Source organism: Megalobrama amblycephala, linkage group LG17 (assembly GCF_018812025.1).
Source record: "Megalobrama amblycephala isolate DHTTF-2021 linkage group LG17, ASM1881202v1, whole genome shotgun sequence".
Lineage (NCBI taxonomy): Eukaryota > Metazoa > Chordata > Actinopteri > Cypriniformes > Xenocyprididae > Megalobrama > Megalobrama amblycephala.
The window spans coordinates 34294893-34314224 of NC_063060.1; the positions used below are offsets into that span (position 1 = coordinate 34294893).

Here is a 19332-nt window from a genome sequence, read left to right on the forward strand (position 1 = left end):
TAGCGAAAAATGGCAGATGGAGCAATAATAACTGACATGATCCATGATAACATGATATTTTTAGTGATATTTGTAAAATGTCTTTCTAAATGTTTCGTTAGCATGTTGCCAATGTACTGTTAAATGTGGTTAAAGTTACCATCGTTTCTTACTGTATTCATGGAGACAAGAGCCGTCATTATTTTCATTATTAAACACTTGCAGTCTGTATAATTCATAAACACAACTTCATTCTTTATAAATCTCTCCAACAGTGTAGCATTAGCCGTTAGCCACGGAGCACTATCAAACTCATTCAGAATCAAATGTAAACATCCAAATAAATACAATACTCACATGATCCGATGTATGCATGCAGCATGCATGACGAACACTTTGTAAAGATCCATTTTGAGTGTTATATTAGCTGTGTAAACTTTGTTTATGCTGTTAAAGGAAAGCGCGAGCTCCGTGAGCGGGGGAGCGCCAGATTTAAAGGGGCCGCAGCATGAATCGGCTCATATTTAATGATGCCCCAAAATAGGCAGTTAAAAAAATTAATTCACAGACACATTCAGGGGACACCTTAGACTTATATTACATCTTGTAAAAAAACGTTCGATGGCACCTTTAATTATCTTGCTGGCAATAGAGACCTCACTGAGCCATCGGATTTCATCAAAAGTTTCTTAATTTGTGTTCTGAAGATGAACGAAGGTCTTACAGGTGTGGAACGACATGAGTGTGAGTAATTAATGACATTATTTTCATCTTGGTGTGAACTAACCCTTTAAAGGGACACATGCAAAAATGTTTTTGCTCACATCCAAATAGGGATGCAAAAAAGTGACAGAAAATACATTTATTTCAAAGTCCTATTTCAACTAAATGCTGTTCTTTTAAACTAAATCACAGAATCCTGAAAAAAGGCTCTGAATAGGCACATTAGAATGATTTCTGAAAGATCATGTGACTGAAGATATGGCTGCTGAAAATTCAGTTTTGTCATCACAGGAATAAATTACATTTCAAAATATATTAAAATAGAAAAATCGCAAGAATATTTTATAATATTACTGTTTTTGCTGTATTTTTGATCAAATGCAACCTTGGTGAGCATAAGAGACTTCTTTCAAAAACATTAAAAAACTCTTGCAACTTTTTAATAGTAATGTATATACTTTGCTTTTCTTTGATCTTAAAGACAAGGAAACAATGATTTTACTTCCCTTTTCTCTGATTTTGTTATTTGTTCAAGTAGTCCATGAGTAATTAAAGGCTAATTCTGAAAATAACAGAATAGTCATGTTCTGGTGAAGTGAAATTGAGAAGAGGACAAGATTTCCTCTGAGAAAAAGCCCAACTTTTATATATATATATATATATATATATATATATATATATATATATATATATATATATATATATATATATATATATATATATATATATATATATATATATATGCTGTTATTCATGCCTCAAATATCAAAGTTTGGCAGAGTTTTGCACTCAGAAACAGAAAAGGCTATTAAGGCAATATAATTCCCCTGCTGGTGTCCCTTTTAGTATTGTTTAATAGAAAACGGTTGAATGCCTGCGATCAATTATGGAATTGTTTTTACTGAGTCATGTGACCTTTGGTTTGCAGTGAAAGAATAAAAGCTATGGAGCAGCAGATAGCCAGTCTTACTGGTCTTGTTCAACATGCTCTGATGAAAGGGCCAAATACAAGTGCCAAAGAGACTTCCAGGTAAATGTTCACAGACACATTTAATGTAATTCATAAATAGCATTAATTTAATTTATGTTAATATAATATGAAGATAAAAAAAATAACTAAAACTCGTGCAAACAATTCTCTGTTTTGTCTTTCTCTATAGTGACAAACCAGTAAAAGTGGGTTCTCTGGCACATAATGATGGTGAGTAAACATTCAGTTACTGAACATCATGATGTTTCCTTTATCATTCCTTCTTGTTCCTGAGAATCACAAATCTGAATTTAATCTTCATTTAACTTAGTGATTACATAGATGGTATATGCCATATGTGTTGTGACCAGAGCAAAAACTTCATAAATTGGTGTTTTTCTCTAGGTGTCTGTACTGTAACATCATCTAAGGACCCAGCTGTAGACAGTCCTTCAGCACAGGTTCAGCTTCCTGTCAGAGACCCTGCTATATGCTCAATCCTCTCCACCTTCAAGAGAAACGTCTCTGACCTCAGACTGCAGCTCCACCAACTCAAACAGATGCAGGTACATATGGAATTCAAAAGAAAGTTCTGTCCAGGGCATCTGCTCTTTCTATAGATGAGTTAAATGTTTGTCCTGTGCTTTCTGTCAAAAAAAGTATTAGAGTTTTATATATTTTTTTAAAGAAATTAATACTATTATTCAGCAGAGATGCACTGATCAAAAATTACAGGAAAGACATTTAAAATGTTACAACATGTATCTATTTCAGGTAAATGCTAAATTAAATTCAGAAAGACTTCTTTCAAAAATGTTAAAAATCTTACTGACCCCAAACCTTAATATTAATATATACGTATATACGTAAACATATGATATATAATTATAGTAATGTGATGTAGTATTATAATATATACATGGGTTATAATATACATTGGGTTAGAAAGCAATTGTGTTGATAAAGCTTTTCTTTGCATATACAGCTACAAAGCCAGGATGCCATGAGGCTGATGCTGCGACAGGCAGAGCAGGAGATCTCCGAGAAGGCTTCAGGAACTGTGCTGCACCTCGAGGACCCTGTTCATAGACAAAGAGTCCAGGTGGAAGAAGAAAGACACAGATATCTGGGCATGGAGGAGCATGTTGTCGTGCAGCTCGGGTAAGACAACAGGGCAGCTTTTTTTTTCGTGACTGGTGTGCTAATACGGATCTCGTTAAGACCTTGACATTAATTACCCATGAAGAATTCATCATGAATTGGTCATCTGTAGAATGTAAGAGACAGCTGTGGACGAACAGAACAAATGCTGCGATCTAGAGGGGAAAATCGGAGCAATGATTAGCTGCTTCAAACGAGCCAGATTTGATGCTGATTAACTGCTCACTTCTAATCTCCTCACTAGTTAATTATAATCACATGTCTCCACTCAATGCTGAAAGCACACTTTAATAAACAAAGATCAGAGTTTGGTTTTTAATAGATGTGAGCAGAGGGGATGTTTTTACATCATTAGTGCTGTACTAAATTACTACATATCTGTACTGTTGTTTCAAAACCCATTTGGTGGCGTAAACCTTGATAAAGTAAAATTAATCATGCCTTCCTTGGGTGGAGGTGTGTGTGATTGCATGAAATGATGCATTGAATAATCCACTGTCCCAACCTTTCTTGGAAGAATAAGGCTTGTGAAACTTTTTTGTGTTTCCTGTAATGATGAATGCCTGCTGTCCTTATGGGGGAATATAAGTCAGATTGCTTCAGAAAGAAGTGGGTGTTTAACTACAATGTGCATTAAACCAGTTTTATTATGTTAACTAAAACTATTAAAAATATTTTTTGTTATATTAATATGTATATGTTATATTTATGTATATTAAAAATACTAAAATAACACTGCATGAAAGAATACAACACATTTTATTCCAGTGACCAACATCTATTAGTTCATCAACCACATAATAATACTGGCTTATATTAGATCATGTTATAGTGAGAAAGAAAGCAAAAAGCAGAACTTGATATTGTGCATGGGAAAACCCTTAAGACACCCCTCAGGTAAATTACAGAAAACACAAACCTTTTCCCACAAAGACTGTGCTAAACTATGATCTCAGAGCATGTGTACTGGCTTGCAGATTCCTGCATAGCTGGTCATGTTCAAGACTTTTATATGCAGGTAGAACTCTGATGTCCAACTTCAACAACTCAGATTTCTTAACCATTTCAAGAAGGAAGAAGTCAGAGAATCTGAGAAAGACGTAGGTTGTGATGATCCTCTGAAGGTATTTGGCTGAGGGCAGACTTTTGTTGCCGTCTTAGCTTACACAGCCAAAACTTCTCTGTATATGTGAACTGTCAGTCAACAAACAAGGCTAAATCACGTTAAACAGGTTTCAGCCTTCATCAGGACTCGCAGTCAAGACTTGCTCATTACACAGTATTAAGTGTCGGTAAAAGCTGCAAATGCTGGATTAAATGCATTTGAAATAAATAGAAACAGTGGCGTCCAAATGTCTGAGATTAAATTGGAAATATGGGAATTTTTTTTTTTTTTTTGTTCACTTGTCTTAAACCATGAAATCAACAGAAACTTTTGAGCACAAGATGCTATTTGGATCATTCTCAAATCATGCTATATATCGTGATCATTAGGTTTTACACAAACTTGTGCAGTTCAAGCAGAAAAAAGTTTTAATTTTTACCCATACTGTTATACAGATAACATATTTGCAATAAAATGTTAATAATAAAAAGTAGACTTTTAGACGCCATTGTATATTCAGTAATTGTATTGTGCTGTACTCCTGTCTGATAATGCAAGGTAGTCACTGATTTCTTAACTTGTAATTTAAAGGATTAGTTCACTTTCAAATAAAATGTTCCTGATAATTTACTCACCCCCATGTCATCCAAGATGTCCATGTCCTTCTTTCTTTAGTTGAAAAGAAATTAAGGTTTTTGAGGAAAACATTCCAGGTTTATTCTCCTTATAGTGGACTTCAATGGACTCCAAACAGTTGAAGGTCAAAATTACAGTTTCAGTGCAGCTTCAAAGGGCTTTAAACGATACCAGACGAGGATAAGGGTCTTATCTAGCGAAACGATCGGTCATTTTCGAAAAAAATGTAAATGTATATGCTTTATATAAACAAAGGATCGCCTTCTGAAAGGTTCCGCCAAAACTGCACTTTCGTATTCTTCAAAAAGCTTACGCTGTATGTCCTACGCCTTCCCTATTCAACTTACGGAACGAACGCAGCGGCAGTTCCATTTTTTCTGTGAGTAGAATAGGGAAGGCGTAGGACATACAGCGTAAGCTTTTTGAAGAATACGGAAGTGCGGTTTTGGCGGAACCACTCGGAAGGCGATCATTTGTGTTTATAAAGCATATACATTTACATTTTTTTTTTCGAAAATGACCGATCGTTTCGCTAGATAAGACCCTTATTCCTCATCTGGTATCGTTTAAAGCCCTTTGAAGCTGCACTAAAACTGTAATTTTGACCTTCAACCGTTTGGAGGCCATTGAAGTCCAGTATAAGGAGAATAATCCTGGATTGTTTTCGACTGAAGAAAGAAGGACATGAACATCTTGGATGATATGGGGGTGAGTAAATTATCAGGACAATTTTATTTGAAAGTGGACTAATCCTTTAAGTGACAGTTGTGCTGATAAATGACACATCATCTGTTGTAACAATGTCACAGAGAGCTGGAGAACTATGTGGAGATGCTCAAGAAAGAATCCACGTCTGCCATGAGCCTTCGGCCAGTCACTCTGAAGGATGTGGAGGAAGGGGCGGTCAACTTACGGAAAGTAGGAGAAGCTTTGGCCACACTCAAAGGTGATTGCATTTGTAGTTTTCTTGCCTGTGGACCTTTTCTTTTCTAAATGAAGGTTTTACACTACTGTTCAACATTTGGGGTCTGTGAGATTTCTTCTTTAAAGAAAGTAATTGACCCTTCGCAAAGACCCACCCCCCTTAAGCCATGGACACACTTAACGATTGCAAGGCCGATTATGTATGTAAATTGATACTTATGACTGATCGCGCTCAAATGCATCCAGTCAGAGCCAGTTGCGTTCAGTCGGCGATTACAGTCGGTGTTCAAATTCCGTGTGTAAGTATTTAAATCTGCTTCATTCGCAGGAAACAATCACTGTGTGTTGAGCACAGTCTTAGAATGTTTTAGCTAGTCGTTAAATGTGTGCCCGGCATTAGTTACTGTTGCTTTGTCCGACAAGCCATGGCGCTGTCACGCAAAGAGGACACTGACAACATGTCGACAGACAAGACAGAGCAGGTTACTTATGATATTAGACAAAGTCCCAGCTTTCAAATTGTGTAATTTAAGAAATTCGAACAATAAAAACTGTTTTGTAGCTCTTTAATGTGTCATGACAGATTGCTGTAGCGCCTCAGCTCAAGCAGCTCGTGAACCAATTGTCTCTTCCTACTAGTTAATTTATAGCATCAAATAAACATGAATGAACATGAGAAGGAATGTTGTTTCAAACATGGAAAGACATCAGTACACACCGTTTTTCAAGTTCAAGTCCACCGAGGTTAATCTTCTAACTCCTGACTGCTTTGTTGGACAAAATGGCAGATTCGGCGTTATGATTGGTTAGATCGCTTGTCAATCAAACTCCCGGCGAAGGGTCAATTCAGCAAGGGCTAGGGCTGTCAAAATTAACACAAAAATAATTAAGGCTACATCCATTGTTCTGTCATCCTTTAGCTAGCGTTACATTATATGATCACGTTCTTATTCGTGCAAATGTATTTTGCATGAATAACCATTCAAGCACAACAAGACACAAAAGTGAACTCAGTGGCACGCTGTCTGTAAATCTCCTGTCTGTGACTTGCGCGCACAGAAAGCCTTTTCAGACAGCCTGCCGGCCGTATTGAGTTCTCTTTTGCACTTGAACAGACAAAAACACACAAAATTATACCAAAATTCCCGTTTTGTCAAGTATCCTTGTAAGCAACAGCCTTAAATGAGTTAAATAAAGTCTTAAATGAACGTAAAGAGTTGTGAGGAAATGGGATGCGTGTCAAATCCGCATCAGGTCTTAAAGTGACAGCAGCCTCCAATCTGTCATTAAAGGGTTAGTTCACCCAAAAATGAAATTTGTGTCATTAATTATTCACTCTCATGTCGTTCCAAACCCGTAAGACCTTTGTTCATCTTCAGAACACAAATTAAGATATTTTTAATGAAATCCGAGAGGTTTCTGATCCCCAAGAGAAAGCAAAAAACAAAACAAAAATAACAACGAAACTGTTGAATAAAGTCATTATTTTTGTTTTATTTTCGAGCACCAAAAGTATCCTCGTCGCTTCATAACACTGTCGTCACATGGACTATTTTAACTGTCTTTACTATTTTTCTGGACCTTGAATGTTATGTTGCTTTCTCTTGGGGATCAGAAACCTCTCGAATTTCATAAAAAATATCTTAATTGTGGTGTGGAGGACATGAGGGTGAGTAATTAATGACAGAAATTTAGTTTTTGGGTGAACTAACCCTTTAAGGTTAATCAAACAACAAAAGAAAAAGAGATCACTCACTGCTCTTGACTGAATAACTTTTATAGCTTTAATAAGGATTTATTTGTATTTAATTTATAATTTATGCAGTGAAGACTGTGAAGTGTTTGATAACTTTATTCATATTCTCTATATTTCCTACCTGTTAGATTGAATATTTAAAATATGCTGTCTTTATGTTGTTTCTACATCAATTTGGAGATTAAATGTGAAATTATTACAATATAAAAATATATTAAAAAATGTAATGTTAGGTGAGATTAATCGTTATAAATCACAGACAAAATGTGTGATTAATTAATTTTTTTTAATCGATTGACAGCACTAGTAAGGACACATAAAATGAATCAAAAGTGACATTAAAGACATTTATAATGTTACAAAAGATTTCCGTTTCAAATAAATGCTGTTCTTTTGAACTTCTTACTAATAAAAAATGCATCACGGTTTCCACAAAAATATTGAGCTCCACAACTGTTCATTTCTTAAGGAATTAATTATATTTTAAAATATATTAAAATAGAAAATAGTTATTTTATAATATTTCAAGATATTACATTTTTTCTGTATTTTTGATCAAATAAATGCAGTCCTGGTGAGCATAAGAGACTTTAAAAAAAAAAAAAAAAAACATTAAAAACTCTTACAGACCCAAAACTTTTGAATGGCAGTGTAGATCTTTCTCTTGTAAAATAATGATTTGCATCATTTCAGGAGAGTTCCCAGCCCTGCAGATGAAAATGCGTGGCGTGTTGCGGGTGGAGGTGGAGGCAGTGCGCTTCCTGAAGGAGGAGCCTCACAAAATGGACAGCATGCTGAAGAGAGTCAAAGCTCTGACCGACACTCTCAGTGGACTGAGAAGGTGCAGCTCATGTACCACTTAGAATATTAAATCCCTTTAGAGCTTTGTAGTTTGTTTTGGAGGGTTCATTGTTAGGGTTTCTGTTTTCTGTAGATATGCCACCGAGAGCCACAACCAACTTCTGACCCAGTCCAAGTGAAGGCATTGCCTACCGATTCAGTTTCCTCTGTGGAGGAGTACAGATCTCCAAAACCTGTTTGTGAGTCCCCCACTCCACAACCAAGATCACCTGCCAAAGTCAACTGCTCGGAGCCCGTGCCATCTTCTCCTGTAACTCTGCACCGCATTCAGACTGCTCCTATCAGCACACACCACCCCAGTCCCCCCCTCACACCCACCCATGGCAGGGACTCCCCTACTGTGGCGAAGATAAGTCCCAGAAGCAGAGAAAACAGCCCTGCCCTGCAAAAGAGAGCAGCTCCGCAGGGCCAGGAAGCCGTGCTAATAACCTCTGCCATCAGCACAACTGGATCCTCCTCACCTCCACTTCAAGCGGAGGAGATCGCTGTAAACAGGCCCATGCCTGAAGAGGTGCGGCTCAATTGTGCCTTCCACTTTTGATTGATTAAGATGGATTGGCACCAACACAAGAATGTCTTGTTTACTTATAATTATTTCTGTAACTCTGTATTTATCTGTAGGGAACTTTCGCCAAATATACTTTACCAGTATTTGTTTGCGACAAACAACTACTTCTCTTGGGCTCTCCACAGGTTTCAAAACGGGCAGTAGCAGAGGACACGGTTCACTCTGCTGGACCAGAAGCGGAAAAGGAAATGGAAAGGATCCTCCAGCAGACCCAGGCCAGCCTTATGAAGGCCATACCTGACCTGGAGGTGAGCAGCCAGGTGGACAGCGCCATCTCGCAGACACCCATCTTGCCGGATGAGGTGGACTCTCCACTTCCTGTGTCTCCACTCCCTGGTATGTCTGTCCACTCATGTGAATCTACATATAAACCATTCATTCAGACTGTAGGATATAAAAAAAAAACTGGGATCTGGGTAGATGACATAAGAGTGTCCATGATAAAGGAAAGGGTACACACACATCTGCCAATTTCTTAGAAATGTGCTCTTTATATTCATGTTGGTGCCATATTAGTTTTGAAAGGTTTAAATTTAATGAATTAATTAAATTAAACTAGGTCTGCAAAATTGTCACCTTTCTGCAAAATTGCCACTTTGAATCCAAAATGTCATATAGATCCCATGTTTTTTTTTTTTGCCAAAATAAAAACTCTATGGTTTAATGTTTGAAAGCAAGTTAAGACTATATTATTATTATTTGTATTATTATTAATATATTTTTTTAATTAGTATAAATAGTAATAATATATTTCTTTATTGGTTTATTTAATTTTTATAATGTAATAAAACTATTTTAAAATTATTATTATCTTTGTTGTTTGGGGGGGGTCACATCTTTGCCACCTTTTTAACCCCTCATGAGTTTGCATCCCTCTAAAAGTAATTTTAAAAAATCACATTATTTTCAAAAAGATTTAAATGGGTCAAACTGGCCCCCTGTCTGACAAAGGCCCTTAGAATCATCCTAATATCCCCCCACGGTGCCCCTGCAAGGTAAAAAGCGTATTTAAAAAATCATTAATTATTCATAAATATTTTTATGTTTTGGGGATTCATGACATTTTACAACCTGAACCTACCTTGCCTTGTCATTAAAAGGTCACATTATATAATATTTCATGACATTTATTCACCTTGACAAACAGTCTTAAGAATCTGCAGGGGTTTTCTCTATGACATCATTTCCTATTTTATGTTTTTTTCCATGTGTGTTGGACCACTAATTTTAGTTTTTTTGGCTGACAAAAAACACACCTCCCAGACTTTGTTTAGGTGTGTTTGATTTGAGTTTAATCTAAACTCTGCAGGATTTAAATTAGTTAATGAGGCACTTTTTTATCTTACTTCAAACAGAAGCCGCACCACAGGATGGACCCATAGCAGAAAAACCAGTCCAGACCAGTTTGGAGAGGCCACAGAAGCCAACCATAGGAAAGCCCCACAGGGCCAGTGTTGATAGAGTGAAGCCCAACCCTGAGATAACCAGCAAATCACCTCCCCCTCCCCCTCCACGCAGATTCTACCCCTCTGGAACTGGACTCACCACTGGACGGTCAGGAGAGGTTATCTACACCACTCGGAAAGAGTCCACTAGTGCTCAGGTGCGTGTGTCGTGCATTTCATCTTCCTCTAATTAAGATCAGACCAACATCATCCATGTGACTCAGGCTTTGCTGAGCCACATTCCCAGACAACATGACAATTGTCATTATTATTATTTGAAAACAACACATCTAACATACAACGTACCTACTACATGTTAAAATTGCAGCGTGCTGTATTTTGCCTGGGTGTGCCGTGCGCTGCATACTATTTTTTTTACAGTCTATGGCTGCATATTGCATCCTGTTTTTGTGAATAATAATGATGGAAAATCACAGTAGAGATTCCAGCTGCTTTTGTTGTTTTGAGAGACATAATGGAGGGTGAGGGTCGGTCACACTCGGCTGGTTGTTTTGGCTATAGGAGGATGAAGAGGAGGCCCCGCAGCCCAAACCCTTGCGTGTGCCCCCAGAGGTCAAGCCCAAGCCCCGCACCCCTCCTGTCAACACCTCCACCTTACAAGATGAAGAGGATGAAGGAGATAAGATCATGGCTGAGCTACAGGTGAGCAAACCACAATCGTCCTCACAGGAGCCACTCACACAAAGACATGAACATACACTTATTCTTGTTAAAACACACATAAAGAGGAAAACCAAATGCACAGGAAGTTGAGACATGTCAGAGGTGTTAAGGGACAAATATCGAGCCCATACAACATTAATGGTTGCCCCGCCAGTGTCAACATTTACGCAAAAGCTTCAAAAAGAGGTGTATTGGCTCTCTCCAGAAGTTTGAATCGTGCTGCCCTCTATTGTTGAGAATGGGTAAGATCTCCTATGAATCAAATGGCATCATGAATCCGTGACTTTGTATGAAATGAAAAGTAACACAATTACACATATATATATATATATATATATATATATATATATATATATATATATATATATATATATATATGCTCAGCATAAATGAGTACAGCCCCTTTGAAAATTATGATTTTATCCATTTCTCAGTTTCTCAGTGAATATGAGACCAATTTGCTGCATTTAAAAAAAAAAATACATTTAATTCAAATGAGGTGTTGCAAAAATAATTACCCTACAACAAATTCAACTAAATCTAATATTTGTATGGCCTCCTTGATTTTTCAAGAACAGCACCAATTCTTCTAGACATTTAATGAACAAGTTGACGACAACTTGTTCTATCTTTCTCCATTCTTGAAGAATGAACTCTTTCAGATCCTGGATGCTGGATGTATTATGACGTTCAACTTGTCTTTTCAGAACTCCCCACAAGTGCTCTGTTTGGTTGAGGTCTGGTTACATGCTTGGCCACTGAATCACTTTTACCCTGTTCTTACTTTGAAATGAATCCAAAATGACCTTAGATGTATGTTTTGGGTCATTATCGTGTTGAAAGAGTGCCCGGTGACTTAGGGCACGGAGTGATGGTAGCATCTTCTCTTTCAGTATTTCACAGTACATCTGTGAATTCATGATGCCATCTATGAAATGCAACTCCCCGACACCTGCAACACTCGTGCAACCCCACACAAAAACACTGCCACCACCATGCTTTACTGTTGGTACCATGCATTTTTCATTTTACTCCCCACCCTTGCGATGCCATACAGTTTGGAACCCATTAGAGCCAAAAAGATTATTCTTTGTCTCATCACTCCAAAGTATAGAGTCCCAATAGTCTTCGCCTTTGTCAACATGAGCCCTGGCAAATTCTAGATGGGCTTTTTGTGCATGAGCTTCAGCAGTGGCTTCCTTCGTGAACGACAGCCATACATGCCACTCCTCTGCAGTGTATGTCATATGGTGTCAAGGGAAACACTCACCCCAGTTTGACTTTCTAATGATTTAGCCAACTGTGCTGAACTTGTATGGTGATTTTCTTCAACTTTTCTCATCAAAACGCTCTTGACGAGGTGGTAACTTCCGTGGATGACCTGTACGCCTCAGTGAGCAATTTTTTTTATCACTTTTGCGACAGTATTAATTTTTTTTAACCTTGACCTTTTTTGTGCAAAGAAATTATTTTCTTTCTCAGGTCTTGTGACATTTCTTTTCCATGCGGTGCCATTTTGTCAGCATTATATTAATTATATATTAATTGTCAATTATTCTGTGGCTACCTGCATGATTTTATTTTATGTTTTCCTCTAACACATTCATTGGGGCGTACTCATTTTTGCACCATGATCTTAAATTATTTTGTTAGAATAGTTCTAATTTTGCCTTTGATATCTATTTTAAAATCAATAAACCAGATTTGACCAAATATTTCATTGTAAAGGTTCCCATAGAAAGTATTAATTTAAAAGCAAAATCTGAGAAATCTGTTAGATGTGGTCAATGAGCAATATATATATACACAAACGAAGGACGGATTAATCCACCAGACACAGCACCTAATACCCATACCCTTACCCCTCCTTAGGTTTTTCAGAAGTGCACTATTAAAGATTTACAGCCCAGATACATTGTCAATCTCACAACCCGTGAGTCCTCAGACCGTGAGATGGAGCCAGGGCTTTCCCTATCTTACCACACAAAGGTAACCGGTGTGATGAGTGCTAACTCCCCATCGCAGTCTAACAGCAGTGCTCACATGGGCAGTCGTGTCCCATAACCTCCCGCTCTACTGACACTAATGCACAAAACCCATTCTGTTATACTGACATACTGATGAAAGTCAATGCCTGACCGTAGCCCCTCATTAAAAAAGGGTGTAATATGTTTGAATGTGTGTCTAACACTGGTCTGTCACTCACACTCTCCTGCTGAATGCTAATAGATACAGCTGTATAAGATGGTGTGGGTCAGAGTGACTGGGGCGTTGGAAAGGCCATTCAGCACACTCTGACTTCTGACCTTTTCCTTTTTTAGCATTCAGCGTCCACTTTGAAAAAGGGCCAGAATGTCCATTCTAAAGAGATATAAAGATATAATAGTATTGCTTTTTGAATTTTTTTTTTTTTTTTTTAATGAAATATATATGTAGATGATATATATTTTATTTTGTATTTCTGTTTAACTTTAGTTTTTACAGGCCAACAGTGTCAGGGTTTTCAAAACAGGAGAAGTATTTCTATGTTCTGGATCTTGGAGTGTCTATACAAAGACTAGATGCAAGTCTCTTTCTCCACTAATATATTTTGTTTAAAAAAATAAACTCAAAAATTCAAGCATGTGATTTTCACTAATAAAATTCCACTACTCCCTCAAGCATGTCACAATAAATACATTATTTGTATGCAATGCCTGACAACATACTGTAGTTTGCAATCTATGGATGAGACTTAACGGTTATATTCTTTATGGAAGCTAAACAACTCTAGATGGCGCCATTGATCTGTTTTTTTTTTGTTTTTTTTTATGTTTCTCTGCATCATACTGACTAGCTCAGTATTAATATGAGAATGTAAATAAAGGTCTGTCACAGTGTAATGCAATGACTCTGTACTAACAAATTGTCCTAGCAGACCACTACTCATCTATCTGAAGAAGGAGCACTCTCTGAAAGTAGGGAGAATAGTGCATCACCTGGTTCACCTGGGGTAAATATAATTTGTTTTACTGTTTGCATTGGTTTTATGTGAGATTTAAGAGCATGTTTGCATATTCTGTTCACTTTGTCTTTAATGTGTTGTTTGAAGTCCAAAGAATTCTTGATTTCTTTGTCAGGTCATGTATTATATCACCGGAACTTCAAAGACATCAATGAGGGCCCCTATAGGCCAGATGACCTAAAGGAGCCCAAGGAAGCTACATTTTCTACTTCAAAGGTTGCACCTGTGAATGCTTCTGACCTTTCCCAGCAGCAAAAATTGTTAATATCAGATGACTTATCTGTAATTTCACTTCAGTCAAAACAATCAGTCAAAGAGGTCCAAAGCAAGCTAAACAATATTCATCAGGTGTCATCTGGTTACTCTTTAACGAACAGCCCTGAAGTTGGAAAAGAGCTTAAGACTGAATCGGTTCTAAAGTCCCTAAAGCAGGTAGTTCCCCCACCCTCTGAGAAAGTTTCACCTGTTGAGAAGTTAGAGCAGCAGATACTACATTCGTCCTCTGAGCTAGTCGCACCTGTTCTGGATAAGTCAATAAAGCATGGATGTCGCTCAACCACTGTTCAAGTTACACTTGTTAGTAAAAGTCCTCAGAGTGCTGAACCTCAAAATCTCTCACCGATCCATCAGCCAAACACTGATGCCTCATGTTCAACACAGCTGAATGACCATGAGAATGGGCAGGAAGTGACAAAGAGATCATCTAGAGGTCCAGTCAGATATACTGAGGAGGCCAGTCTAAGTCCAGACCTCCCAGGAGAAGAAGGTCCTCCTCCACCAAATAACATTGCCTTTAGGATAACTAAAAACAAGGTACAGGCTCTGTCGACAGGAGAATACCAACAGCTGGTAAACAGCAAGGGAACGGATGTCCAGACTCTTAAAGTGGGCTCAGAACCAACCGTATCTGCCCCAGAGGACTCTGGATACGACAAGAAGCCGGTTATCATAATTTTTGACGAGCCGATGGATATCTGTCAGGCCTACAAGCGACTGTCCACCATTTTTGAGTGTGAAGAAGAGCTGGAGAGGGTGCTGTCTGAGGAGAGGATCGACGAAGAGAATGAGGAGGAGGCGGAAGCGGAAGCGGAAGCCAACTCGAGTGAGGTTGGTCAGATAACACCTAAAAATAATGTAGATCAGTGCAGAACTGAGAACACGGTGAACAGTCAGAGAAGTAGTAGCTCTGCAGTGCCTCTACAACAGCAGAGTTCCTTCGAGAGTTCTGCTCTTGACGTTGAGGAAGGAGACAAGACAGAATCTTCTAAAGATGTGAAAAAGAAATTCAAGTTTAAGTTCCCCAAGAAGCAGCTTGTAGCTATTGGCCAGGCTCTTCGTACGGGGACAAAAACTGGCAAAAAGACACTGCAGGTCGTTGTCTACGAGGATGAAATGGAACCAGATGGAACTGTGACTGAGCTCAAAGAAGCTAAAAGATTTGAGATTAAGGCCCACGCAGACTCTGATTCTACCACCCTAAGCTCTTTATCACAAAACCAGACTGGTACATCACAGAGCACCAAAGACAGAACCAAGGAACTCCGTAAGACTACGTATGAAACGTTAGACAGCCTTGAGCAGACCATTAAGCAGCTAGAAAGTACCATAAGTGGCATTGGGCCTACAGTGGTTTCCGAAGTCTCCCGCAAGGAAGAGTTGAAAGCAAAGAGAACTGCCAGTCATGCAGAACCGGAGGAGGGAAGTCCCATAAAAAAGCCGGCACCATTGAAGCCCAAACCCCTGAAGTCGTCACTGCAAAAGAGACCCAAAACACAGTCTCGATCCTCCTCAAGCACGTCCACCTCCTCCAGTTCCTCCAACAGTAAACAGGTCTTTCTCAACTCCTCTTCACCCTTCTGCTGGTGACTTGGGTCTGCTTTAAGAGCCTGACTTTCTAACACTTTAAATGTGTTTCGTAGGTGTCTTCGGGTGAACGCACTTGGGAACACTCTGTTTTGAGGGCTCTGTGTGATTTCAGTGGACATGATTATGGACTTGGTGTCGTTCTTTTTCAAACCACTCTGTCTACTTTAACTGCTCAGACTTTTAATGAGGTTGAACCCATGAACCATTTCTGTCTGACCAACTTGCTCTCATCTTTTGTGGGATTAATAAAATGCATGTACTGTGGTTGGGAAATTGGTTGTACACTTGAGCATGCTGCCTGTTTTTTCTGTCCCCAATCATGTCTACAAATAAGAAATCTTTAAAAGCTCTGTCCTCATTCTGATGTGTAGTAGTCATTCGCCTCAGTCTGTCTCTGACGTTGTTTCCTTGTCGATCTTTGCAGAATTCTGGTGACTCTCCTGCTTCGAGTCGGATTTCCTCTCCCAAGTCCCGCCAGCAGCCAGGGAGTGTGGAAAAACCCGGAAAGCCCCAAAAGCTCCAGGACTCCCAGAGGCAATTCCGACAGGTAGTTTTACTGTAGGGCATCCAGTGTAAGGCATGAAGACACAGACGGGAAACATGTTTGAGTAATTTTATTGTGGACACACATGGATCCAATATGATGTTCACTCTTCACCTATGCTTCATCACAGCCAATTCCTTGTGCATGTTTATCATTTACATATAGACACTTCTTTTTTTACCAACCCATGCATTCCCTGGGAATTGAACCCATGATCCTCTACCAATTAAGCTATACAGGAAAACTGTGACTGTTAACATCTAACAATCACCCATAAAAACAAACACAAAGGATCTTAGATTGTAATCCCACTGTGTTGGTTGGGGAGTGACGGTTTATATTTCCATTTCTTTGGATTATGAAGACATTTTGAAGAACCTCTGGCCTCTTCAGTCTGGTGGCCAAAATCATCCTTCTTTTCTCTCTTTTATTGTTTAATGTGTGAATCAAACTGTTAGAGAAAGGAGACAGAATTACACCTTTTGTTACAAGAGTAATATTTTTGTTGGTGTTGTATTGTAGACTATTTTTATGGAATATAGAGCTCTATATTTTCACGTATGTGTTATCATCCTACTTGACTTTCCATGTCTTCCGGCATCTTTGTTTGCAGGCTAACGGGAGTGCTATGAAAGCTGGTGGGAATAGTAAACATGCTTTCCTTGCTTTGCCTGCTTCTAAGATCCCAGCTTTTATACCTAGCTCATGGAAACCTAGCTCAACCCATGCTCCTTGTTCAAATACTTCTAGGCTTACTAACCAAACCTCTTCCTCTTCTTCCAAGTCCTCAATCCCATGTCTCAGTCTGAGCTGGCCCAGCTGTAGACCCGTCTCGCCCTCACAGTCTCGCGGGCCTTCTCAGTGTTCTGAAGGACAAAACCTAACCCTTCCTCCGCAGACTCAAAATGGCCAGTCCTGCTCCTATTCCTACTCATCCTCATCCAGCTCCTACTCTTCCTCCTCCTCCTCTGTCTCTCCGAACTCTACTTCCTCCTCTTCATCCCCTCCCTCTCCCTCCCTCCTGTCTCCCACTGCCATGTGCCGGCGAAGTCGAGCTGTACACATGTCCAACTTCTGCAACCGCAGGTCTCTGAAGGCCAGCAGTGGCCAAGCCGTTATCACACCAGCATCCTTTATCGGGGACATGACATGAGCTGTCCATTTCTCTCTTTTGCTCTTTCTGTTTGCACTCATTCAGGTGGGATTTAAGGTGTTCTTCTGCAGGCCATGTACTAAAACAATGATTTAGTTATGCCGTGTATTTGGGGTGCATGTTATTGTCGTTGTGCATTTCCTCTGAAATCCAGAAGTAGTTCAGAATCTAGAGCCACATATGGTGCTTCTGAATAATGAACTTTGTTTTGGTTTATGTGAGGGATTAAACTTGACAGTGTTGGCTTTATATTTTATAGACGTGCATTTGTTTACTCACATGAACTATATAAAACATACATTGCTATTTTATGGAAAGAAAATTGAATACATGATATTTTCATGTTTTTAGTTTTAATTAGCCATATATGGTGCGGGTCCAAATGTCTGAAAGCACAATGATTATTTTTTAACTGTCTATATATATACCAAAAATAAGGAATATATATGATTCTGCTCTACTTCTAGGTCACTTGTCAAAGAAGCTAATTTGTATGTTTACAAATGATCAGATGTTTTAGATGCTTATTGGATCATCTCAAATAATGCTAGACATGTTTTACACAAACCTAAATTATGTTGATAATATAATTTTAGATGATAACATTGTATTAAATATTAAAAATGCAAAACAGAAGCAATTTCACTAGAAGTGTCAGACTTTTGGAGCCCAATGTATGTCTCTAAGAATTGGTTTAACAAGTCTGTGGTGATTGATTTGACAGTTTGAAAGAGATTTAACCAAATTTAATCAGTGCACTGCCAGTTTTAACTAACAATATGCAGTTCATAGTGAATTTTTCATTAAAAAAAAGTGTTGTTCATTTAAAGATTAAAAAACAAGTGTATATAGTGTGAGTGGATGTTATACAACCATTTTGGTGTTTCTGTAGCCTAGCTTTGTGTTACACCATTCTTGTACTCCTTTTAAAAAGCTCGTGACAAATGCCAAAATAACAGTGATTTACATACTGAAACATTAAATATTAGACTCAAAAATACTGGCTATGAATAATTGCCAAATTTTACTCCTATGCATGCTTTTCAGATGTTTAACCATGGATGATGCAAAGGTAAATGCTGTAAATATTACCTATGATTTTGTAATACTGTATAAATTGTACAAAAAAAAAAAAATTGTTTGGAAAAAAATGCTTGCCACAGATGATTATCGAATAAAGGGCTTCCAGTGTATTGTCATTTCTTTTCATTTGAGGCTTTTTTCTTGCTGTTCATGTTTATGTGTGGAATGTTTTAGAATATTTATTGGACAATACAAAAAAAATTGGAAGGACGAACAGTATTCAAAGCAACTGTAAAAACATCACACTTGGTTCTCTAGCAAACATAAACCAATTATGTTTATTTCATATTTGAGCTGTATTTTGTGATGGAAAAAAAATATTGGCACCAATTTTAGCACACTTTTTGTAGGTAAAGTACTCTTAGTAATAAAATGTTTTGTTTTGATTTGTTAATATTCATATGCCTCCCTGTAATCAAGTACTTTGAACGTGATCCTGTCACAGTGTTACCAGAGTAGCCCTTTACAGTTTCAGACCTTTAAGTAACAATTTAAGAAAGGCTATATTGAGATATCAGATAAACTGAAGTGGAGATCTTAAACAAAAGTCTTTAAAAATGGGTTTCAAAAGCCATTTTAGAACTATGCCTATGCCCCTTAGCAGTCATTTCATTTTATGAGACGTGAAAGCAATTAATACCTGATTGATGTAAGAGTCATATCTATTATGTGGACAGCAAAACTCCTCTGAGACAAATGATTGGCACATCTATTAATTTGGACTTCTCCTCTGCGTTAAGATATGCATTACTTTTAATGCCAAGTTCAATTCAGTCTTAAAGAATTAATTTAGCATACCTGTTCAGACACATGGTGCAGTTGATCATCTGCTGACAATCTTTTTACTGAATCTTTGACTGATTTGTTGTT

The 19332-nt window shown here is 38.1% G+C and overlaps 1 protein-coding gene across 1 annotated transcript in view; it reads left to right on the forward strand.

The window, feature by feature from the left end:
• Positions 1 to 18578, forward strand: part of si:ch211-207d6.2 (sickle tail protein homolog) — a 72724-nt gene extending 54146 nt beyond the window's left edge. Inside the window, 17 exon segments of the mRNA XM_048164886.1 lie at positions 1631 to 1732; positions 1863 to 1903; positions 2078 to 2238; positions 2658 to 2833; positions 5384 to 5520; positions 7948 to 8095; positions 8189 to 8208; positions 8211 to 8626; positions 8809 to 9019; positions 10039 to 10286; positions 10651 to 10791; positions 12685 to 12801; positions 13730 to 13804; positions 13932 to 13965; positions 13968 to 15646; positions 16107 to 16229; positions 16840 to 18578. Of these exon segments, the coding sequence (XP_048020843.1) occupies positions 1631 to 1732; positions 1863 to 1903; positions 2078 to 2238; positions 2658 to 2833; positions 5384 to 5520; positions 7948 to 8095; positions 8189 to 8208; positions 8211 to 8626; positions 8809 to 9019; positions 10039 to 10286; positions 10651 to 10791; positions 12685 to 12801; positions 13730 to 13804; positions 13932 to 13965; positions 13968 to 15646; positions 16107 to 16229; positions 16840 to 17379 (4369 nt within the window). The 3' untranslated portion in view covers positions 17380 to 18578.
• Positions 18579 to 19332: the final 754 nt, after the last annotated feature.